The 23,764-nt window shown below is 40.9% G+C and overlaps 2 protein-coding genes across 4 annotated transcripts in view; both read right to left on the bottom strand.

Moving 5' to 3' along the window:
* APBA2 (amyloid beta precursor protein binding family A member 2) overlaps positions 1-22,155 on the bottom strand; it is a 322,283-nt gene extending 300,128 nt beyond the window's left edge. The window contains exon 1 of the mRNA XM_034784918.1: positions 22,126-22,155. The gene's annotated coding sequence lies outside the window, so the exon portion shown is untranslated. The remainder of the gene's footprint in view (positions 1-22,125) is intronic.
* MCEE (methylmalonyl-CoA epimerase) lies at positions 6,095-22,284 on the bottom strand. Of its 3 annotated transcripts, none has more exons than XM_034784923.1 (3): positions 22,126-22,284; positions 13,739-14,079; positions 6,095-7,458 (listed from the first exon to the last, which is right to left on the bottom strand). In XM_034784923.1, exons 1-3 carry the CDS (start codon positions 22,154-22,156, stop codon positions 7,306-7,308), a joined length of 525 nt encoding a protein of 174 aa, XP_034640814.1. In that variant the 5' UTR covers positions 22,157-22,284; the 3' UTR covers positions 6,095-7,305. The 3 variants fall into 3 exon arrangements, with proteins under 3 accessions (XP_034640814.1, XP_034640816.1, XP_034640815.1); XM_034784925.1 differs by lacking the exon at positions 22,126-22,284 and adding an exon at positions 21,920-22,093; XM_034784924.1 differs by lacking the exon at positions 22,126-22,284 and adding an exon at positions 21,605-21,863.
* Positions 22,285-23,764: the final 1,480 nt, after the last annotated feature.

The following is a 23,764-nucleotide window of genomic DNA, read 5'->3' as shown; positions in this document are numbered from 1 at the left end:
GCGCAAGAACGGGTGCTGAACAAGCAAGAGGAATTTCTCCAAAGCACTGTAACTACACCCTGGCTTTCTAGCTTTCCAAGCCTGCTCTTGCACTACTAGGAAATATATAGTTAGCACTGGATGTGAAGATAACATTACAGAATAATTTCTACTTAAATAACCTACCAAAACATATGATGAAGAATTATATATAATTCACTAATAAAAGCAATTGAATTCAGAGTGAAATCTTGAGCAGGGAGCGGTTCTCCTCGACTGCAATGACTTCATCTGAACTTGAGAGTACAAACATGGAAGGACATTCCCTGTAGTGGTTTAACATATCTGCAAAACTGTAAGGTTGAGTTTTAACAGGCAGATGTATAAGAAGTTTTAATGTTTTCCTTTAGTTGACTAGATATAATTAGAGAAAGATAATGTTTTCAATAGCAACTTTATTTTATAACATCTTATTCCCTGACCCCAATAGCATGAGTCCAATCCTACAATTTCTGTGCTGTATGCTGAAGAGATGCAGTGATTCCAGAGCTTTACAACTCTGCTGATGCAGACTCTCTTTAAAAATAAGTGCAGCAAGAAATTATTTTTGATTAAATAACCACCCACGGAATTGGATTCAATTATGTGTCCTCCTCTCTCACGATTCTCCAGGTGGACAGGGACTGGAGTTGTGCAGAGGAAAACAGGGAGAAGATCTTTTGCATCATTTGACATTGAACCCTTTGGTGACAGAGTAACATTAATGGGATGCAAAGGAATTTGTGTCAGCTTCCTTAGCCAATGTAAAATGGGAACATCCCTAACTCTGAGAAGGGAAAAAGAACATCCTGGAAAGCTGGAAGTGGGGGAAGAAGAGAACTTGATTATACTTGCCAAATAACCCAACACACTCAAAACCTCTTGTTCCAGAAACTATTTACAACTGGTAAAACAAATATAACAATTTTATACTTATGTGCGTATTAGTGCTTTGGCTGCATTTTCTTTTTCAAAGATGATCTGCAAAGCTGAAATAAAAATTAAGCTAAGATCATAAAGTTGCTGAATTCCTCAGCTAACCGGACTGTTGCAGGGGAGGGAACATCAGCAGAGAGAAAAGTTTTAATGTACCTTTTGAAAAGGATGCACACACACACACACGCAGTATTATGCATGTTTAAAATGCACTTCCATGTTAACTACAAATAAACCAGAATGCAACAAAATAGAATGCCATCATTGATACTGGAAGTCTCATACTCCTCTGATATGAGCAACATCCCACAATTATGAGATCCTCTAGACACATGAGAGAGCATCAGAAAAGGGGACCAAAAGCAAAACACTGAAGGCTGCAAATGAGAAGAGGATGACCGGATTCTTCTCTCTCACCCGTTTTACACCACTGTCATTCCATTAACATTACTCCTCATTTGCATTATGTTAGGTGAGAACAGAATCAGGCCCAATAAGAACAAAGAAAAGGTCCCAGATACAATTAGAAGGTCCTATGACCTTTGTGACAGCCATTTAATTTAAGGGGACTAGAATTGTTACTACAAGACTAGAGCTCTGCTCCTGCTCCCAATGAAGTCCACAAGAGTTTTGTCATGGGAACAGGTTCAGGCTCCATATTACACTTGAAAATGAATGAACAAAGGAACAGAAGATTAAAATCTTCATCTCTTACAATAAAACAAAGCATCACTTTTTTTCTTATTTTTTAATATATTTTTGTAATTTTCCATTGTTTTGTAGATATCAAGAGTTCTATAAAATTATGCTGTGCTTTCTTATGAAAGAAAAGAGACCTTTGAAAAAGAGTCACAGTGCAGCTATCGCCTTGCACCTCAAGAACAAAGTCAATATTCTAAATGTCATTTGCACATTGGAATATTTGCCATCTTGGGTATTTTACAATTTGTATTAAAATTTGAACAAAGGTGTTTCTAGAGTTTTTTTTATTAACTCTGATACAGTACTAACTCTCACAATGCTTTACCTTTGTTATGAGGCTACCTTATTTTTTAATTTCATAATATAAAATATATTGTACATCAATGAAAAGTAGAACTGCTACTGCAAGTTAGTAGTTCAGAAAATCAGGCTTAAATTATGCATCCTACAGCATGTAATATTCCCATGTTTCACACACATTATATTAGATGTATGATAAATTATTCCATTTTGACTAAAGCTAAATTTATAACTGAAATCAAAGTTACCACAGCCTGACAATGCATTCAGCAAAGTCAGTAACACCACTAAAGCAGGTTTGACAGTCATCAAAACATTACATCCAGCTAAAAAGCTAGCCAATTCTGGGTCTACCAGAAGTACACTGGGTGATTGCAATTCTTCAAACACAAGATGATTTTTATATTTACAAAGGCGTATAGGCATTTCTGTACATCTTTTCCATCCTGCTCCAAAAAATTAGAGGGCGGGGGGGGGGGGGGGAATCAAACATCAGGACAGAACAGATTTTCTGTTAAGTGACCCATGGTTAGAGGCGAGTGCAACAGTATTTTGTGTGTGCACATGATGGGAAGTCCTGCAAGGTGGAAACCACCCGTGACTACCACTGCGTTGAAAGAGGAATTTAGAAAGACGAGTGTTTTAAGATTATATAGAAATTTATTCTGTCACCTATGGTAATGTTTAGAGACAGGGAAACTTTGGTCAATGGAGCATGCTTCAAACTTCTCCAGGTGAGGGCTGCTATAGAAAAATATTTGCCATTAGAAAGCACCTTGAAATTCACCACAAAGAGGATTCCACTTTTCCCAGTTAATTAATAGCTTGCAATAGGCTGGGTGGTCTTTAACGTATTCTGCTTTTGTATGTATCACAATCTCCTACCTTATCAATGAGTAAGACAGCAAGCAACTTTCCTCCTCAGTTCTTTCTTCATCCAGAGGAAGAGAGAGTCTTTACATTTTGTTTTACATTTATTGCTACAGCTAGCTGCTCCTCAGGCTAACAAAAGCCCAAATTGAATTCTTCACCCTGTTTCCCTCCTCCTGCTCTGTTTCTGTGTCGTAGGCTCTTCACCAAGGGTCTGCACAAGCGGGTGTCCTTTGATAAAGTGGAGCGAGGAGTGACTATCTACCAGCACCAGGAACTTCAGCCTTAAGGCCACCCCAAAAAGAAGCATTTAGCCAGAGCTTATGCCCTCTATGCTTCACCGCCCAAGGCCGCTTCCTGTTCTACTTCCTAGGAATCGTCATCCTTTCCAAGATTATACTCCCACCCAGGCCGGTGCTACCATTTAGGTAAACTAGGCAGCTGCCTAGGGCGCCAAGATTTGGGGGGCACCAAAAAGCGGTGCCCCCAATTTTTTTTTACATCGTTCCTACGCCCCCTCCCAGAGCGCGCGCTCCACTTCTCCCGCCTCCCAGGCTTGCAGCGCCAATCAGCTGTTTGGCACTGCAAGCCTGGGAGAGGAGAATTAGAGCGGGGGCGACGTGCTTGGGGAGGAGGCGGAGCAGAGGTGAACTGGAGTGAGGAGCTGCTGCACTGCTCCCCAGGCCGGGGGGTGGGGAGCTGCCATGGGGGTGCCTCGGGGGGGGGGAAGCGGCTTTGGGGGGCGTCGCTGCTCCACTTCTCTCGCCTCCCAGGCTTGCGGCACCAATCAGCTCTTTGGCGCCGCAAGCCTGGGAGGGGAGAAGAATTAGAGCAGGGTGGGGGGTGCCTCAGGGGTGGGGAAGCTGCTGCGGGGGGGGGCCTCGGGGGGGGGGGGGGGCGGCGGGGCGGGGGGGGAGGGGGAGTGCAAGGTGGAAGTTTCGCCTAGGGCACAAAACTTCCTTGCACCAGCCCTGCTCCCACCCCAAAATAAACAAAGTTCCCCCACCTCCCCCTTCCCAGCCATCCAGTTCTCATTGAGATTCCTTCCAAGATAACCTGGCAAGTTGGGTTATCCCCAGCTTTATTACTCCCAGCCTATCACTAGTCTGAAGAAAGGGAACTCCCTAAACACAGCCTGCCCCCTTCCCAGCATGCTTTGCCTCAGAGCCTGCAACTCTTATCAGCCCTTGGAACTACAAATCCCAGTATTCCCCTGAATTGGCACCAGGAACAGGTTAGAAATTGATCCAAAGCCTGACTTAAGGGGCTAGCACATCCTGTTATATCTGGGAGTAGTAGAGAGTGTCTACATCCCTTTGGGGAGAAATGAAGGATCTCGTTTTCTTTTGGGATTTATAGTTAGAGATGGGTGTGAGCCAACTGTCTGCATCTGAATATCCACAAACTTTGGATTTGTACTTCCGGCTCCATTTTTAGCTAAGGTCTATTTAAGAAGTTATATATTGCCATAAGGACCAAAGGTCAGATTTAAAGAACATTTCTAGTTTGGCTTTTGGCTGCGTGGGGACCTTTGAAAGAAAGAAAAAATTACCTCGGGGCATGACTAGGCAAGCACACAAACAACCTGAGACTGTAAGGCACTGAGCAGCCCCTGAAGTGCTGAAAGTGAGAGCAGACATGTCCAATTAGCTCCAATCTAGTAGCATAAGAGGGCTTGGAGAGTCTTTCCTGTACATAGTAAGAGTGGCTAAATTTGGGTTTATCAGTTTAGGCTTATTTTTGAAGGTCCGGTTCCTCTAAAGAGAGAATAAGTTTGAATGTATATAGTGTGTGCTCTCTTCAGAGTAAGGTGAGACCCTATTTTCTACAAAGTGTTCAGTGACTTAAGTTTTTACCCCCAACCCAAAATGAGATCGTTACAGTGAGCAAAGGCAGCAGTTGCCTACTCCCTATGGAACCCTCTCTAAAGTCAATTAGTTGAGAACTTGCTGGTAATTGTTGCTGCAAATACTGTATGGGAGATAGGTAGTTATGAGTACCTAGGAAACCGATTAAGATCCGTTGGGGTGCTGTAGCAGACACTGTATGAAGAAAAACATATCAGATTTAAAAAAAAAAAAAAAATCCTGTTCACTCAAGACCCTCATCCACTCTTGGTCAACCTTACTTACTACCACGTCAAACTAGTCCTCAATCAACATAGGGAATATAAACCCACTAATGTTATTTAAATAGGACAAAAGGGGAAGAAAGGAATTTTAACCTAGTAATCCTTCTACTCCAATTACACCTCTACCCTGATATAACATGAATTCAGATATAACGTGGTAAAGCAGTGCTCCAGGGGGGTGGGGCTGCGCACTCCGGCAGATCAAAGCAAGTTCAATATAACGCGGTTTCACCTATAATGCAGTAAGATTTTTTGGCTCCCAAGGACAGCGTTATATCAGGATAGAGGTGTATTGTGATACTAGCCCAACCCAACAGTCTCAGGTTCAAAGACAAGTATCCAATAATTTTAGCCAACAAAAAAAACTATAATCTTGACATTTTAATTCTTGATCCATTCTGAAAGAAAAGAAAAAAAAGCCTCTTGTTCCTCAAATGATCTGAAAATAAAAGCAGACATACCTAAAATAATAATCAGGATTTCTAGACTAGCAGAATAAAATTTCAGGGGAAAAAATTAAGTACTTACCTACCTTTCACTGGCTTAGTTATATACAAAATTAGACTTGCAGAATCTCACTATTCTATAAACAGTTCACTGAACAGATGTAATAGCCCTGCAAAAGGCTCAATCCATTTTCCTTGAAGTAAAAATTGGTTCTCAGGTAGGAATAGAACTGTTAGTACAAAGTTAACACCTTTAATGTATAAAAATTGATTTCTTGCATTATTAAGGTTGTGGCTTCAGAAGAACACCATACAAGCTTTCAGCATCTTCAAAGTCTGAAGATTTAATTTAATCTGACTCAGGTCACCATAATATATCTGTTTTTATTGCAGCAAACAGGAAATAAAGCACAAATTATTTAACTTCCATAATAATTGGGCACTATTGTAACTATTGTAGATTAAAACTGGATAAAAAAAACAACAACAAAACTGTTCCTAAAAGGATGAAACACTTCCTCTATGTTTTATCCTATAAAATACAGAACAATCTGATTCTTTATAAATCCTTTAAAGATCTTTATTATTTATTTAACATTTAAAGATGTGGCCTTCATATTGCAATTTCTATTTCTGCTGTAGATGCCCACTCTCCCCCTGCAAAAAAATGTAAAAGAAGAGATTGGGCCAACTGGTCTTTATGTTACTCATATGATTAGCTTCATTAAAATGAAGAGGAGCCTTCTTGAGAATAAAGTGAACAGGATTTGGCCACTTATAAACTATGGTCCCAATCTAGCAAACACTCAAACATGAATAGTCTCACTGACTTCAGTGGAACTAAGTCACAGATGTAAAGTTAGTATTTGCAGCATCAGGACCTAGATAGCTTTATCCATCTCTTAGTAAAATAAAAATTCATACAAATTTTAATAAGATAGCACTTGAAAATGTTTTTGTATAGGAAAACAAAATATAATTTTAAATATTAGTCACTAGCCTTTTTTTTTTTTTTTTTTTTGTATGTCCCAGATATTTTCCTAAGAGTCAGGTTTCAATGCAGGCACTTGAGATCAATTAGGAAGAAAACAGAATAAATCAGTATGGGCTAAATTTAAAAATCAGAGATATATATGCTGACAAAACTAAATCAAAATAAGCTTTTGTTAATCACAGTATATTTAAAATAAACCAATTATTCCCCTATCAATCTTGATTTTTTTTTCCCATATACATGTAATACATAAAGCTACAAAATGGTGATTTAGACACAACAGTTTTCTTGGCAGCAATTGTTATGATAGAGAACAGTTGCTTAGCGATCGCAGACATCCATACAATAACACAAGGATCCTATAATTGAATGAACCAATCAATGTGAAGCTTAGATAATGCTTATAATGGGAGACAGAAAATAAAATGTTCTCTTGTAGACTTCTTTCTTACAGGAATATCTGACCCATCTTCTTATCATCTAGAAGTGGGTAATATAGAGCAAAATTATGTAGGGTAACCTAGAAATCTATATATAAAAATTATGCTACAAACTGTGATATACAAGATATAGTCATTTATTTTGTTATATGTACCTCAGCTCATGTTACTATTTGAATTCATAGTCTAATGGAATCCAAACACATTTAAATGTATTATTTTTGAAGGTCTGAACAACAAAACAAAAGTCATAGCCCCAACTGACTAGGAGGGCTAACAGTGCTTTAGCTTCCTCCTGTATGTAGTGTTATTTCCCCACATTTCACAACTTAAGAGCTGTAATGTGTTTAATCAACAAGAAAGAATCAAGTACAATGACTTTTACACGGTGCAAGGCATAATACGAATTCCAACACCATCTCATTAGGTTTGCAATTAGTTCATAGTTTCATCTTTTAGGATTACAGCTCAGGCTTGCTCAAGTTCTACAAGGACTCCATCACAATCTTTAGGGTGGAGAAAAATCACTGGTTTGCCATGCGCCCCTATTTTGGGCTCTTCGCTCAATATTCGGATCTTCTTTTCCTTCAGTTCTGTCATAGCTGCTTTTATATCATCAACCTTATAAAAATAAACATGTATACAATGTGGAACATTAAAGTATATGATTCACAGATTTTACATTAGGAACAATAGTGTAGTCCATAATAAAGATAAAGCACTACATAACTCTAAAAACCAAAAATGCTACAGAAATATGCAGTTACCTGGAGATTTTATCAATAAATGTAACATGTAAAGAAGATTTTGTACTATATTTAATAGTTATGTTTGTTAAGAGATTCACCCCATAATACATCAACCTTTTAGTTACTTTATAATGCAAAATTCATAAATAATCAAAATCAATAGCTATAAACTCCACATTGTTCCTAAATAGTAGATTGTATAGCTTTAGAATATCATTAAGCAAGGAATGTTTTCCCATCTAACTGAAGACGGGATCCTGTCTCATTAAATCCTGGGGTTATGTACCATTCACTTAGGTTCATCTTGATCTTACCAGTGTTTGGTTTGGTATAAACTGGTCTCCTCAGAGACACCTTGAACTACCAAGAATACTAGAGGATAATACACACCGGACTGTGGTCCATTTTCCTATTGGGCAATTGTACTTCATAGTAAAAGTAGCACCACACATAGAATTTCAGGGCAACCTAATAACAGTATTTAAACATGGACTAGTCCTTAAGTTGTGCCAAATGGTTGTTACTTTGTATGTGCAAATATAAAGTGAGACTTTGATTCACCCAGATCTCTAATGCATGCTTGTTGGAAGAACAAAATTAACATTTAGTTTAGCACAACTACCAGTTAATAAAGTCCTGGCACTAGAATAAAAGGAGCGCTGTTTTTCAAGATTGAAGTTCCTGGACATAGCTAAATGGATAAGCTTAAAAGACGTAATTGTGAAAACATAAATTTTACATAATTGAATTCTACTTCCTCTGCATTTGCACTAAGTCCTCAGTTGAAAAGGATTAGATTTGTTTTTAAAAATCCTGAAGTTGCCAGTTTGCTTTTTAAAAAATGTAATTAAGGGTCCTCTAAAATTAGCAAGTGTAATACATTCTGTGATGGGTAGTAACCCCTTGAGGTTCATCCTGAGTAGAGAAATCATCACAGCTGCCTGCACTTCCTGCAGAGATAGCTAGTTAAACCAGCCAGAAGGAGAAATGTGGCTGGGCTCAGCTGGAGTGAATTACTGCATCCCACGGGATAATAATGAGAGTGACTTGTGAGAGTTTCTGGGTGCATCTCCATTAGGAAAATATCTGCTTAGTGACTGTGTGTAGCAAGAACAGGTTCCTCTCCTGTTCCACCAGGTGTCCAATATACTTTCTGTAACTGGTGTTAAAGTGTTCTGACCATTCTTTGCCAGTAGCAAATTATTTTCAACCCCACTGCAATGGGTTATTTTTCTAGGCTAGTCTAGAGCTGCTCATTGTCATTTGGCCTTACATAGGAACCAGGCCATCCTAATGGAAGCCCTAGAGCTATAGGAAGCCTTTATTGATGCTCTTATCTGAACTCTTTTGAATTTGTTTAGAGAAATTTTAGCACTAAGAATCTCTTGCAAAATTCTAGCTGCCAAGAGCCCCTTCTCATCCATTTAATTTAAACTCTGACCCCTGGATTTTGTGGATCTTGGCTCACTTGACCTGTTACATCTGAAAATATAAATTTCTTTTTAACATGGTTATCCCTTGCTGGGAAATGTAAAAATACTGAGTGCCACATTTCTTGTATTTTTCAGACTTAACAGTATGCTATCCTTTGACTGTCATCTTTGGTAATTTCTGCACCATGAAAGGTCACAGATCTCTTGCTGAACAAAGCTCTACATGGAACAACATCAGTGTTGCTAACAGAATGCTTCTTGAAGTATCTTTGAAACAAACAAACAACGCTCCTAAAAGATTTAAGTAGATATAGTCATTTTAAAGATTCCTAGTTTGTTCCTCTCTTTGTTATTAATTAAGTAGTATTGCTATTTCTATTACTTAGCAGTTTGGGTTTTTTTTAAACAGCCCTTACCACATATTATTCCGGTCTTCCCCACCCCCACTTCCTGAGTTCTGCTGTAGTCTTTTACATTCTTCTAAAGCACTGCAAAACAATTCTGCTTAACAGCAATCTGAGTAGATTGAATTAGTCTTTTATTTTAATATCTTTAACTGCAAATAGATACAGTAGTTACAAGAAATATAAAACATTTTGATCTACTGAATTTCTCTGATTTATTATCCACTATATATGTGTGCTTAAATTTGATTTCAAGGGGACTAGTCACAGTAGTAAAATTAAGCCTACACCTAAAACATTGCAGCAACACAGCTGTGCCGCTGTTGCACTTCTGTGAAGACAGTACTTATGTCCATGGAAGAGCTTCTCCTGTCAGCATAGGTACTCCACCTCCCCAAGAGGTAGTAGCCAGGTCAACAGGAGAATTCACACCCCTGAGTGATGTAGTTATACCAACCACATTTCCTAGTGTAGGCCAAGCCTTAGTGTTTACAGGATAAAGGCTTAAAAATGTTCCCCTCCCTCCTCCTCATTGTTTGGGAAATGGAAGGGGGGATAGTCATCCCTCCCTGACACACAGCCATAGGCAGAAATTTACTCCTGTGGGGAAAAGTCTATACTTCTTGAAATGGAACTGTATTTTTCTGGAAATGGTAGATCATAATTTAATGCAGCAAAAATGCATCTTATTCAAAAGGACAATCAATTAAAGAACTGGAAAAGAGAACTAATAAAAGCATGCTTTTTGTCCCATTTCTCCCCACAATCATGAATGATATAGTGTATCATCGCTTGTATTAACATTCAATATGCTTAAACAGCATTCTGCATAATCATACACTGCCATACATGGGCAAATCATTGCCCCCCTCCCTCCACCTTTTGTCTTGTTGGTTCTGTTTTTTTTTTTTTCCTGTGTAAATCATTAATTAAAAGGATTTATTTAAAGTAACTTATTACTGCAGAAAAAGACCAATATGATTTAATACTTTACCAAGGCTCTAAACTATTGAGCCATGCGAATAGAACAAATTCAGTCCAGGAACTCTGCGCTAGGCTGAATCACAAACAGAATCTGAAATTGTCAATATAAAACATTCAGCCTTGGAAAGAGTTAAAGCAGGGGACTGGTAGCCAAGACTCTTGTGTTCCATTCCCTCCTCTACCACTGACTTACTATCTAGCCTAGAACAACTAGTTTAAACTCACTATGATTCATTTAATGCCTTTATAAATGGGAATACCTTTTTTATGTTTGTGAAATGTTTTGAGTTCCTTCTGTGAAAGACCGATATAAGTGCAACTATTAATGAGCAAGATTTTCCCCTAGCCTGTCAACTCAATGCTACCCTATAGTCCTTCTACTATTCCAACAGATAGTCGAATGTGGGAGTTTGTTTTCCCTGTCTCATAAACAGGCAATTGTAGCCTTTTTTCTATACATGACAAGCTTCCAATTCATATGTAAAAACATCTGAATTAATTAAGGCTTTTTTGTTTTAATCTTCACTTGCATCTGTTCTACAGTCAATGACAAATTTCCATAGCAACTGAAAATTGTGGAGTTTCCATCTAAACACTCAATACTATTTTTGAATGTTACTTGTTAATACCAATCCACTACCTTCAAGATTATTTTCTTGTTCAGTGGAGAATATATCCTAAAGTTTTAATATTAAATAATAAATATTCAGGGAAATTATAATATTTCAGTTGTGATAAAGAAAATAGGAAATTAATACACAAAGTATCAATTTACAGACTTTAGCACAGATAAAAGGCTCTAAAAGCATGAAGGTGTCTTTCAGTTTCAGGTAAAATAGTTATCACAATATTGGGTATTAATGGAGTTAACTGTCTGCATAAAGTCTAAAGCTGAGGATTCCTATAATCCCAGGCCAAAAAAAAAAAAAAAAAAAAAAAAGAGTTAGGATGGATTTAAGTAATTGATATTTACACCCTTATGAGAAAGATTTAATCTAACAGCTTGAGAGTTGTCCTATCCAATTTTTATGATTTTGTATTACACTTCTGAATTTTCATACATTTTCTGTAAGAATAATGTGAGCTGCTGGGTTTGTGATACCAACTGCTCTACATGTCATTTGAGCAATGTTATACGGTGACTGGCCTGTCTATACTGACAGTCTCTATTTTGAAAATATGGAGGCTTAATTTAGGGGGAAAACTTGGATATGTTATGCATGTGAAGAATTTTCTGTTTTTCTTTGTAAGTATGTAATTTACTATACTTATAATTTAGGGACACAATCTGGCAATCAATTTAACTTTATTCATGTGAGTAGTCCTATTAAGTTCAACTGGACTACTTGAATGATTAAAGCAGGGGTAGGCAACCTTTCAGAAGTGGTGTGCAGAGTCTTCATTTATTCACTTTAATTTAAGGTTTCGCGTGCCGGTAATACATTTTAATGTTTTTTTAGAAGGTGTTTCTCTCTAAGTCTATATTATATAACTAAACTATTGTTGTATGTAAAGTAAACAAGGTTTCAAAATGTTTAAGAAGCTTCATTTAAAATTAAATTAAAATGCTGATCTTACGCCGCCAGCCTGCTCAGCCCGCTGGGTGTGTGTGTGTGGGGGGTTCAGGGCAGAGGGCTGGTGTTGGGGAGGGGACTCGAGGTCAGGGCAGAGGGCTGGGGTGTGTGTGGAGGTGCAGGGCACAAGGCTGGGTGTGTGGGGGGGTTCAGGGCAGAGGGCTGGGTGTTGGGGAGGGGACTCGAGGTTAGGGCAGAGGGCTGGGGTGTGTGTGGGGGTGCAGGGCACAAGGCTGGGTGTTGGGGGGGACTCGAGGTCAGGGCAGAGGGCTGGGGGTGCGTGGAGGTGCAGGGCATAAGGCTGGATGTGGGGGGGGGTTCAGGGCAGAGGGCTGGGTGTGGGAGGGGACTCGAGGTCAGGGCAGAGGGCTAGGGTGTGTGTGGAGGTGCAGGGCAGAAGGCTGGGTGTGGGGGGGTTCAGGGCAGAAGGCTGGGGTGCTCAGCTTGTGGGGGTGCTCCCAGTCCCCTGCCCTGAGCGGCTCATGGCAGGGGGCTGGGAGGGATATGCCCCGTTCCACCCCCTTCCCCAAGGCCCCGTCCCTACCTTTCTCTGCATCCTCTACGGAGCGGCGAGCACGCTGCCGCTCGGCTCTGCTCTGCTCCCCCTTCCATCTCGCAAGGGCCATTGCCAGCAGGGAGAAGAAGGGGGAGGAGGAGGGGCCGGAATGCACCAGGCTGTGGGAAGAAGCGGGGCAGGTGGGAAGCTTGGCTACCGCTGGACCAAGCTTCTGCCTCCTGCCCCCGCAGGGGAGAGCGGTGGGCGGGGGGGCTGAGTGGGGCTGGGGGCCAAGACCCCCCCCCCCCACCGCTTTCCCCTGCGGGGGCAGGGGCCAGAAGCTTGGTCCTGCGGCAGCCAAGCTTCCCCCCCTTCCCTGCTTCTTCCCACAGCGTGGTGCTTTCCGCCCCTCCGCCCCCTCCTCTCACCAGGCAGGCAGCGTGCCACTCAAAATCGGCTTGCGTGCCAGGTTTGGCACGTGTGCCGTAGGTTGCCGACCCCTGGATTAAAGATACGCATGTGTGTTTATGAGATGGGGCCCTATACAATATGCAACACAACTAAGTGTATATTGTGATGACTTAACTTTGATTCTATTCTGAAAAGTAATTGTAAAAAAACAAACAAACACCACCTTGCTCAGTAGTTCTACTCCCTGTGAATATCCAGATTAATCTTTGATTACCTGAAAAAAGATTTTACTACTCTCATCTCTGAGAACCAAACACAGCTCTGTGTGTTTTCCCGGGATTCTTTTCTGACTTGCATATTGAATTTTCAACCAAATATCAAATGCAGGAACTCTGGTAAAACCGCACTGTCTTCAAATTATGCCCTAATTTACACTTGTGCACCCCATTATAAGTGATCTATAAAAACTGACACACACAGGTTTTTCCAGTGCATGTATTTTGAACATCCTGAAATTGCCACCTGTCTAGTGACCTTTGCAGGACATTGCTACATTCCATGAGTTTGTCCCCATTTCTTTCAGCCCAGACATTACAAATGCCAAATTCAGTTTGGGCAGATTAAAAAGAAAATAAAGCTGCTTGTATAATGACAATGTGAAATTGCCCTGAATTTCATACTGCAACTTCACTTTTTATTTGCTGGTCTTCAGTAGAATTTCCCAAATGATAATGACTCAACCTAACCAATGTGGGTTTTTATTCAGGTTGACTCTATTAGAAAGTATGAAGCTCTTTAACAATATAAAGATTTTTTTTTAAATATAATAGAAAGTATGCGTATATAATACCTCAATGCAGATATGATGCATTCCTCCAGCCTTGTTTTTTTGCAGAAAGCCTGCAATTGGACTTTTTTCTCCCAGAGGGTGCAGCAGTTCTAGCTTTGTGTTTCCCAGCTCCACAAAAACAGTGTAGACGCCATGTTCAGGAAGAGGAACTGCCTCACTCACCTGGGCTCCTAAAACACTCTTGTAAAAAGACTGGGCCTTCTCCAAATTGGGTACCGCAATTGCTACATGATTGAGTCGCCCCAGTTTCCACAAAGAGCATGGAACTTTTTGAGTCAAGGAGTGTGACATTGATAAAGTCCGTACTGTGGGTGCTGTAGTTTGCAATCTGGTAAGAAGCCCTGTAAAATTGAATGACATCGTCATAATCCTTTTGGAAAAAAAATGCACATCCTTTCCCCTTTTAATGAAACCCAAATAACTCCTGTGTCCTTACATTTATGAATTATGTTTCACCAATATGCTAAAGACAGAGATAATAAGATAGGGAAACATTTCCTCTTCTACTGCTATCAGTTCAATAGCTTTTTTTGTTCTGAAACTTAAATTAATTCAGAGGAGGTAAATGAAGAATTTATAGCATGAATGCTCAGATGTGTCCATTACAAACAACAATAGGGATTTTTAAAAAAAGTTAATTTTAAGCTTCAGTTGAGCTTGGTATGAAAATCAAGATTTTCATAATTATATGCACAAGTTTATAGAATTTAAAGGCCAGCTACACACCACTAACCTGTACATTATTTCTGTATTATTCAGAGATTCACATTTAATAAAATAGAAATGGAAATAGAAATGAGGATGTAAAAAACCTGTCTAAACATAATAAAGAACTACCAGTAATATATTTATTCCTACAGCCCAAATACCTATAAGAAAGGTGAAGAGTCTTAGTTGCCTCCCAGTGGAGGGAGATGTGATCAAGTGTTAAGCCACAAGAATGGGAGCCAGCAACTCCCGAGTTTTATTCCATCTCTGCTATTCCATCCTTCTGTGATGTTGGGCAGATCATTTTGCCTCTTTCTTTCTCAGTTTTCACATTTGTATAATGGACTAATATTTCCTATATCACAGGCCTGTTTGAGGATAAAAAGTTAGTGAAATGCTCTAAAGCTGGAAAGAATTCTAAGGATTATTCTGTTTAGCATACAGCATCCTTCTACAGTTGCCAACTTTGTAATATTTAAATAGAAGACACTCCAGCGGGATTGCCGGAACCTCCCCCGCCCCAGCTCCCCTCCCCACATCATGCCCTGTCTCTTCCCCCAAAGCCCTGCCATGCCTCTTTCCCCAAAGGCCTCACCCACCATTTGCGCCTCTTCCTCTTCTTTCCCCTGTTGCCCATTGCTTTTCCCCTCTCCCCCTTCCACTCCCCTTTGCCTGAGTCAGTAGGGACTTGCCTGCGGAGCCAGGGCTGGGAGCTGCAGCTGCCCGATGCAGGTAGGAGGTGGCCGCGGTTGAGTACAGGCTGGTGTGGGTGATCACCTGGTATCTCCCTCACTCACAGCAATCAGACTTTGGGTGTCTGGTCAGTAGATCTGGCCAGACTTTCTGGTCAAAAAACTGACACCTGGCCACACTATCCCCTTCTTAGCCATATTAAGGGTATTCCATCTCAAAGTATTTGCTAGGGCCAAATCTTGTTTGCTCTATTAATGCAAACAGTTCCTCTGACTTCAGTGTGACTACTTCCATGAGAAACTAAGCAGAATTTGGCTCAGACTGTACGCATAAGATCACTAACATATGGTCACCTGATGGCATAAAGACAAGGGTCTAATTCCAGGTAGAAATGGGTGGATAAGATCTGAAACAATTTAGTGCATGGAAAGACTCACTGGTATGAGAAACAACATGGACCAACAATTATGGCAGCTGAGCTCTTTGTGGATTTCTCTGAGGAGGCCCCTGTTGAACTTTAACCTGCTTCTGTGGACTCCTCTCTACTCATATTGGACTATCGAGAGGGTTGTATGAATAAGTGATTTTCATTTTATACACACACACACACACACACACACACACACACACACGCCCATCCAATACTTAGCATTATGTTTTTTACCTGTGAATGGCTATGAACCAATTGCACTGAGAACTTTGAGAGCTTGGAGTTAAAACTCCAACTTTGAGAGCTGGGACGCATGAGAGGCTAAGAGAAGGAAGGATCTCACAATTAGGAATAGTGGTTTGCTATAGTGGTTCATGGATTTTGCCATTTCTCTGGGTTGTGGGGGTTTTATGGGGGTGGGGGATAGAGAAGGTCCCGAGTTTGCACAGCTTGTTTAAGAGGCATCTGTACAGCAATACTGCTCCTGCTGCCTTTACAGAGGATGAAGTCTGTAGCAAAGAATAAGAGATATTAAGTATATTTAGAATATAAAGGTGAACTATAAGTATTAATTAATGTTGTAACATAGGTTCTCAGATCTGTGAGATCCTCAGCTTAGCCACACAAGGCCTTAGGACTGAAACTGATTTGCATGACTAGTTGACTGAAAGATAATCCTGTACCAGTGAAGTGTAAAATTGCAGTAAACTATATGTTAAATACTGATGTTCTGGAAACTATGCAGTAATAGACTGGAAACTATGGCGCAATGTACCAGTTAATACCACAAGATGCCCGATAGTAACATTTTGGGGAATTCTGTAATAACCTCAAGTTGCTATGGTACATAAATATTAATGACAATAAGGGGTACTAAGGGGATACCCAGTAAGAGATGGGGCACCCCTAAATTAATCGAGTATGGAAGTATGGATAAGAAAAAAGGGGTTGGACCCCTTAGGCATATCTATGAGCATTAGCAGGCATAAGCATATCTCAGAATAAAAAGTTGTTGATCGGCCTGTGTGCTCGGGTAGAAGTGGGAAAACACAGGGGGAAGACACCAGGATGCCAACCATGGTTAATGAGGACAATGAAGATAATGACTGACACTCCAAGGTCCTCCAGCAGGAGATGTGAGTGATGCCAGTCCTAGGGCTTAATACTCTCTCTCTATCTGGTCTTGTATTTCAGTGTTGGTGGGATTGTTTATCTGCTTAGTGGATTTATCAATAAAGGGATGTGTGATAAATTGCAATCGTTTCTCATGTGCTTCTAGGGTCTCTAAGGGTACGTCTATACTATCCGCCGGATAGGCGGGTAGTGTTCAATGTATTGGGGATTGATTTATCGCGTCTCATCTAGACGCGATAAATCGATCCCCAAATCGACGCCTGTACTCCACTTTGGCAGGAGGAGTAAGCGGAGTTGATAGGGGAGCCGCGGTAGTCGACTCGTTGCCATGAGGACAGACAGGTAAATTGAACTAAGATACTTCAACTTCAGCTACGCTAATAGCTCATTCTAATGATATTCATCAATATTCCTGATGCTGTAGCCCTCAGGAGACTAAATATTTATTGACCATGACAGTCTAAGAGACTGAATGATTATTTATTGATTGAAATTGATTAATCTCCAATCCATACTAAGGCTCCAGGTTGGAGAATAATACTGAAGAACTGTGCAGGGGAAGTGATTCAGTACTGATCTAGGTCTCGATTCTACACTATTGAAGTCTAAGGAGATTTGACATTGACCTCAGTAGGTGCAAATTCAGATCTTTGAGGATGAGTACCACCGACTGATTCACCTATAATAATTAGGTTGATTTTCTCTTCCAAATACTGACCATTCCCATTTCTGCTTAGCTTGCTAAGAACGTTTGATTTTTAAGAATACTGCAGTAGAATTGAACTGCCAGGCCCTGGGATAGGGGTTGTAAATGGTTTAAGTCATTACTTAAATAATTTTAAAATAAATATTTTAATTAAAACAGAAATAGGTCATTAGACTTATGAACAGGAAATAACACAAACATATGGTCTGACTGTGTGAATGTCTAGGGCCTCCTCAGCTGACTGCAGAGATCATCAGAGGAAACTACAGCATGAGAAAGAGAGCTTAAATTAGGATTACAAACTCCAGCAAGGGCACCCACTTTCAGGCTTCCAGCTCATCAGCTGTTACCACTCTTGGGCAGAGCCTTGTCTCTCTTTCCCTCCTGACGGGTTTTCCAAGCTGCATGGTTCCCTGACTAAATTATGAAGTCCCCAGCAAGGCAGAGTGCCTAAGCAGGCCTGCTTTGCTTTTATCCACAGAGGCTATTAACAGGGCAATTGCCCACAGTTCTGCTTGCTCGGAAAGAGCAGTGTGGTATTTAGTCTTACTAAGAAGACATTAAAAACAGTAAAAACATACACACATGCTAATAAGTTTATCAGAGATCACCCCAACTCCAACAAAGGCTCTGGCAGGTGAGCACTCCTTCAAACCCCTCAAAGGGTTCTTCTGTGGTCACAAGTTCGTAACTGCCTTGGCTCAAAACAGGCACCCCCATTAATCTGTGAGTCACTCTTTTATCCAGTTTGGGTCTTTCTGAACTGTCCTCATATAACAAGCACTCAACAGGCAAAAGATCCTCTCCTTCCTACATTTGCATACATCACCCCCCAGAGAGTTCCTGAGAAACACACTTAACTTTCAGGGTAGGTCTACTCTAGAAGTGCTACAAGATTGGCACAGCTGCACCACTGTAGCGTGTCTGGTGAAGGTGCTCTATGCCGAAGGGAGAGCGCTCTCCCGTTGGCATAATTACTCCACCTGCGCGAGAGGCAGAAGTTATGTCAGCGTGAGATCGTCTCCCATCAACACACCAGTATGGACATACTTAGGTCGCTGTAACTTTTGTCACTCAGGGGGGTGTCTTTTCCACAACCCGGAGCAATGTAAGTTAGATCGACAAGCAGTAAAGTAGACCTGCCCTAAAAGTTCATTCTTATCTGGCCCATTGTTTAGAAGAATCTTCTGAAGCTCACAACACTTCCCAGGGCTTCCATTAGTCATGTTTCCTAAAGAAGTCCCATACAATCCCACAATAATACATAAACATTTTCCTTTTTAATACAATTAACTCCTAAAATACTTAAACTTAATTCAGTAAAGTTTGTCCATGATATTGCAGGAAACTGCATATCCTGATACATAAAATGGCTTGCTAAAAAGTTAATCTATTGACAATGGGTGCTGGAATTTTTTTGGGGGGCAGGGAGCTACAGTGAGGACAGGAGAAGCAGGGCAGGGCAGGGCATGGCATCTCTCCCATCACTAGACTACTGGTGCCAGAATGAGATAAAAGTATGTATACATTAAACCAGTGGTTACATTTTATGCCAGTTTGCTTTAGACAGTGTCAAAGCTCCCAATGCCTCAAGGCCAAGCTTGAGTATCAGAAGCCTTTGATGTATTCTCAACTTCTTCACACCCTCAAATGCACAATTCTGCTATGATTGTGCCAAGGATGCACTGGGGCTTTGGATGTTTTGTAGAACATACTGAATACCTTGGTTTACGTATTTTCCAGTTTCTGTATTCTTTGGCTTGGTCTACACGTAAACAACTCAGGTTGACATACTTACGATGCTCAAGGGTGTGAAAAATTCACGCCCACTGACGGCCATAGCTTGGCCAACCTAAGCCCCGGTTTTGACACCGCTATGATGGAAGAATGCTTCTGTCAACCTAGCCACTAACTCACAGGGAGGTGAAGTTCCTATAGCAACAGAAAAACCTCTTCCATTGCTGTAGCCTGCATCTACACTACTGGGTTACGGTGGCATAGCTATGGTGCTATAGCTATTCCGCTGTAGCATCCATAGCGTAAACATGGCCTTTGTAATCTAAAGCAAATACGTTTGCTTTCTTCTGGTGACCGTTTTTTGGTTTCTGAGATAGATTCTTTAGTCAGACAAATGTCTCTCCATTGACTTTAACTGAATTATTTTTGATTTACTCCACTGTATATAAGAGAAGAACCAGGCTCTCTGCTTGTGTAGCCCAGAGCTACTTTGACAAACATTTTTCCTGGTTGAAATTTGCAAATGCTGACCACGTTTAGATAAATTCTTACATGCAATTTCTTTTTTCTTTCTTCTTCTAATGCAGTCAGCATCAGTGTCCAAGGGGTATTTTGAAGACCTACTTTTTAAATGTACCCATCTAAAGGTGTCTCATGTTTCTAGGGATGGTTCAGAGACATTGCCCTGTAAAGAAAATTCTGTGGATCCTGTTTTCATGTATTTCTTTGTCATCTTCCCCCTTTCACTGAGATTACAGAATGCATGTTATGTCACTTTAAAAAATATAATTCTTAATGATTCTAAGCAGTATCTATTTGGACTACCTATTCAGTCCAATTCATTATATTGGTGTTCACTGACCACCAGTAGAGTGTTCAGGAGAATTCAGACACACACAAAATAGCTCCCTCCATGGGGAGCTTGCACTCTAGTACAGACAAAACAATTTAAAAGGCTGATGCAGCATCCATCATAAAATTAAGTCAGCACATAATTACAATACATTACAAAAATAAAATAAGTATCTGATCCTGCATCATTGAAGTCAATGGGAGCTGCACAACCAATGTAATGGTTATATCAAACACATGCAGAGTCCCATTGAACCCAATAATAATACATGTGAGAGAGGTTATACATGAGAGTCACAGTTACAGGATGACGCCCTTAGGCACAATTCTCAAGTATGCTTGAGGAACTCTCCCTTAAAACTGCAGAGGAAAACCCTCTGGCTTTCTCATGAGCGACCCTTGGCTGTTGTCTTAAAATTACTCCAGCCATTATTACTGACTTTGGAAAGTATCTACCAAGATAGGATGAATCTAAGTAGTGAGGCTAGTGGATTACTTTTGCTACTACGTTCAGAGAAGACTACTGCCATTCTCTCTCTTGTAAGTCGACTGTTGAAACCACTTGGGTCATTAAACAATGCCATCATCACTGGACTAATTTGATTCTGTTCTAGACTTCTAGATTCTGTTCAACCTCTACGTAGCTTTTACAAATCCCTGTCCTATAAAACACCAACAGTTGAGTGGAGTGAGGCACTACCAGCAATGGGGCTGCTATGTGCTCAGGCCAGAATAGAGAATTTGAACACAGAGTGGAATATCATACGACGAATGAATGAAGATTTGACTTCAACTTCTCTTTTATCATCATTAATGGCTCAACCCGACCTTTATGCTGTGTTTCCTGGGATGAAAGAAGTAGGAATTCATCTCTTGCTACTCCCAGTCATAACAGCTACAGTCGAGTGTTCTTTTTCCATCATTGAATAGAATTTTGTGTTCTTAATGATGTCAACTTCTGCCTAATCATGTGAATGAACTAATGAGCATACCAATTGAAGGAATGGAAGTACCGGACACATGAGAAGCCACCAAAGATGAACGCATTGTATTCAAGAAGTTCATTAACAGAGTTGTGCAAAATTATAACAAGAAACCAAGAAGGATGTAGATGTAGTGCTTCATAGAAGGCTTGAGTAGCCAACTTTAATTTGTGTGATGATTTTAGAACAGGAGTTAAATCTAATAAAATAGTCATGAAACATTTTTCAGTTTTTACTATGGTGCCATACAGCCCACCTTCACCCTCACGGTCTCACCCCTCATCGGTTCTGACCCCCTCTGTAAATTCAAACACCCGCCCTAATTTCAATTCCTGGGGAAAACACTGTGCACCCGTTAAAGACAAGAGGGCTCTATGCAGAGGAACTTGAAGGATCAGAATCTAAAACTGTAACACTCTACAACCCAGCAGTTTGAATTATTAGGATCACACACACAAAAATAGAGCATTTAAACTGTACAGAAATACTTGTCACACACAATTTCATTACTTCTCACAATTAATTAAAATAATAAATTATAATCTGTCAATATCAATAGCTTTTACAAGGCTACAACTATTTTACAGAAAGAGAAACTGAGTCACAGAAGCTAAGTGACTTACCAAACATCACACAAATCTATGGCAGAGTAAAAAAAAAAATACAAGCCAGGATTCTTGGCTAAGTCCCATGTCCTATCCACTGAATCAGTGTCGAGGAGCCACCTACTCAGCATGTGTGATCTGCACTTTCCCCCTAAATATCTTTGCCAGGTGCAATTCTCCTTCCACGCCCTCCACCGTTGTCAGTACACACTGTTTCTCTGACAGGTGTACTTTGTATAGCCTGTTTTTACCCCTATATTTAGCATGTGCAATTTCCCTGCCATAAACTCTCCCCCCACCCGCCATTTAACACGTGTCTCTCCCCATCCTCACCTGCCCCCCTTATTCAGCTCATGTGCCGGGTCTGCGAACCGGCCCCTTGAGGGGACGGAGCTGGGCTACTGAACGTGCTCGTGCTTTAGGGCGCTCTGCTGGGCAGGGGACAAGGCGGGGCCGACTCCCGGAGACGCTAAACCCGGGCGCGTGCAGACCGCCCCTTCCCACCCCCGCACGCTCCCGCTGCACCGCTCAGCGTCTACCTGCTGCCGCTTTCCCCACGTAGGCTGCCATCTTGACTCCTGGCTATTCAAATCTAACTTTATCGAGAGCCTCTTCCCGCGAGCACAGCCGGCAAAGGCAGGAGGGGCCAGGCTGTGTTCTCAGCGGGGCAGCCCCTGCTTCTGCCACTGCAGGGAGCTGCCCTCCTAGGGCTTCGGGAGGGGCCGAGAGCTGCGGCAAAGTCCAGTTCTGCAAAAGGAAATGAGCCTCCGGCTGTCAGCAGCACCACCAGTGACCCGGTGGAGAAGCGATTCTGTTGTTTGCTCCAAAATAAAATGTTTAATAGCTTGAAACATGCTGATGTTTCATTTTGTGGAGAAACTTTCTCCTGGAAACAGCGCTGGGGCAATGAAAATCAGTGTTACCAACTCTTGTGATTTTATTGTGAGTTTTGCAATCATGTTTTTTTTCCTGAAAGGCCTAGCCCCTGGAGTCAGAACTGTGTGAGGGAAGCAGCTGAGACAAGGAAAGATTAGAGAAGCCCAGGCACAGTAAGAGAAGTAGTATGAGCCTCAGAAAAAAGATGAGAGCTTTTGGGTAAAGTGCTGTAGAAAGAGGCTGGGAACTGTGACCAAATCTTCTGTTGTTTGAGTCCTACTACATTCATGGAAACAGGATTTTATAATTCATTGTAGATAAACAGGATTGTATCAAAAAGATACCATACCTGACTCCACCACTAATTTCTTCTCCTAAATGAAACAACCTTGAAGACTCCCAAAACTGGGTAACTGCTTTCATCAAATAGGGATCTCTCTCTCTCTCCCCCTCCCTCTATGAGAGTGTGGAAGGCTCTGAGTGGAGTTGAGTATATGTGGAGAGTACACACCATATATGAACATTCTGAGCACTGTAAAGCTCAGCCTCATGATTGGAGGTGGAGGGCTCCCTCCATCCCAGCACACAGGGGAGGTTTTAAGTGGTGGACTGTGGCAATAGCTGGGATGAGACCAATAGATCCATTACTATGTAGATCTACCTGCCAAAACTCCGCAGAATGGGAAGAACCACTCAGCAGACAAGGTTACTGTAACCCCAGAGAATAACAGTTGGAGAGCGGCTTTGCAAATTGCAGCCTGGGAGGTAGGTGAGTTCCTCCCTTCCCACACCACTCCCCAACTGCTGCAGAAGCTACTGGCCTAGTGCATAGTTTGACCTTCGGTAATAATCTTGAAGGAAATTATCATGTAATGTGTTAGAAAGAAAACATTAATCCATGCTAATATATCAGTTCTGTGAATATGTGCCTGGATGAATTTTGAGTTTAGTGATGCAAAATATCATCAGGCATTTTCTTCTCAATGTCTGCTGAAAATGTATGTTAAAAAAATACTAGAATCTAGGTCACAGAGACAAAACTGCATAGTAAAATGGCTGTACAGTTACTATATTTAGCAATTGTGTTCAGTGCTAATAACTATCCAAATCTAGGTTAGTACTAAAGTCACCCAAGGGGAGAAGAAAACAATAAAACAACAATGATACAATACACTATTTAGGGCCTGCTGTTGTAAATCTTTATTCTCATAAGTACTCCAACTTAATGGGATTAGTCATTCTAGGAAACGATTGAGGATCAGAATTTATTTTTATATAATGCCTTCCAAACAAGGTGTATCC

Source organism: Trachemys scripta, chromosome 10, assembly GCF_013100865.1.
Source record: "Trachemys scripta elegans isolate TJP31775 chromosome 10, CAS_Tse_1.0, whole genome shotgun sequence".
NCBI lineage: Eukaryota > Metazoa > Chordata > Testudines > Emydidae > Trachemys > Trachemys scripta.
Note: the sequence above shows the minus strand (reverse complement) of the source record. Positions and strands in the feature narration are given on the sequence as shown.

What these genes read in the sequence shown, in the direction of transcription:
- MCEE (XM_034784923.1), bottom strand. Translation starts at nt 22,156, where the DNA reads ATGGCAGCCTACGTGGGGAAAGCGGCAGCAG. An exon ending in CGTGGGGAAAGCGGCAGCAG is followed by an intron (nt 14,080 to 22,125) that starts GTAGACGCTGAG and finishes TCAATTTTACAG; the next exon opens with GGCTTCTTACCAGATTGCAA. An exon ending in TGCATCATATCTGCATTGAG is followed by an intron (nt 7,459 to 13,738) that starts GTATTATATACG and finishes TATTTTTATAAG; the next exon opens with GTTGATGATATAAAAGCAGC.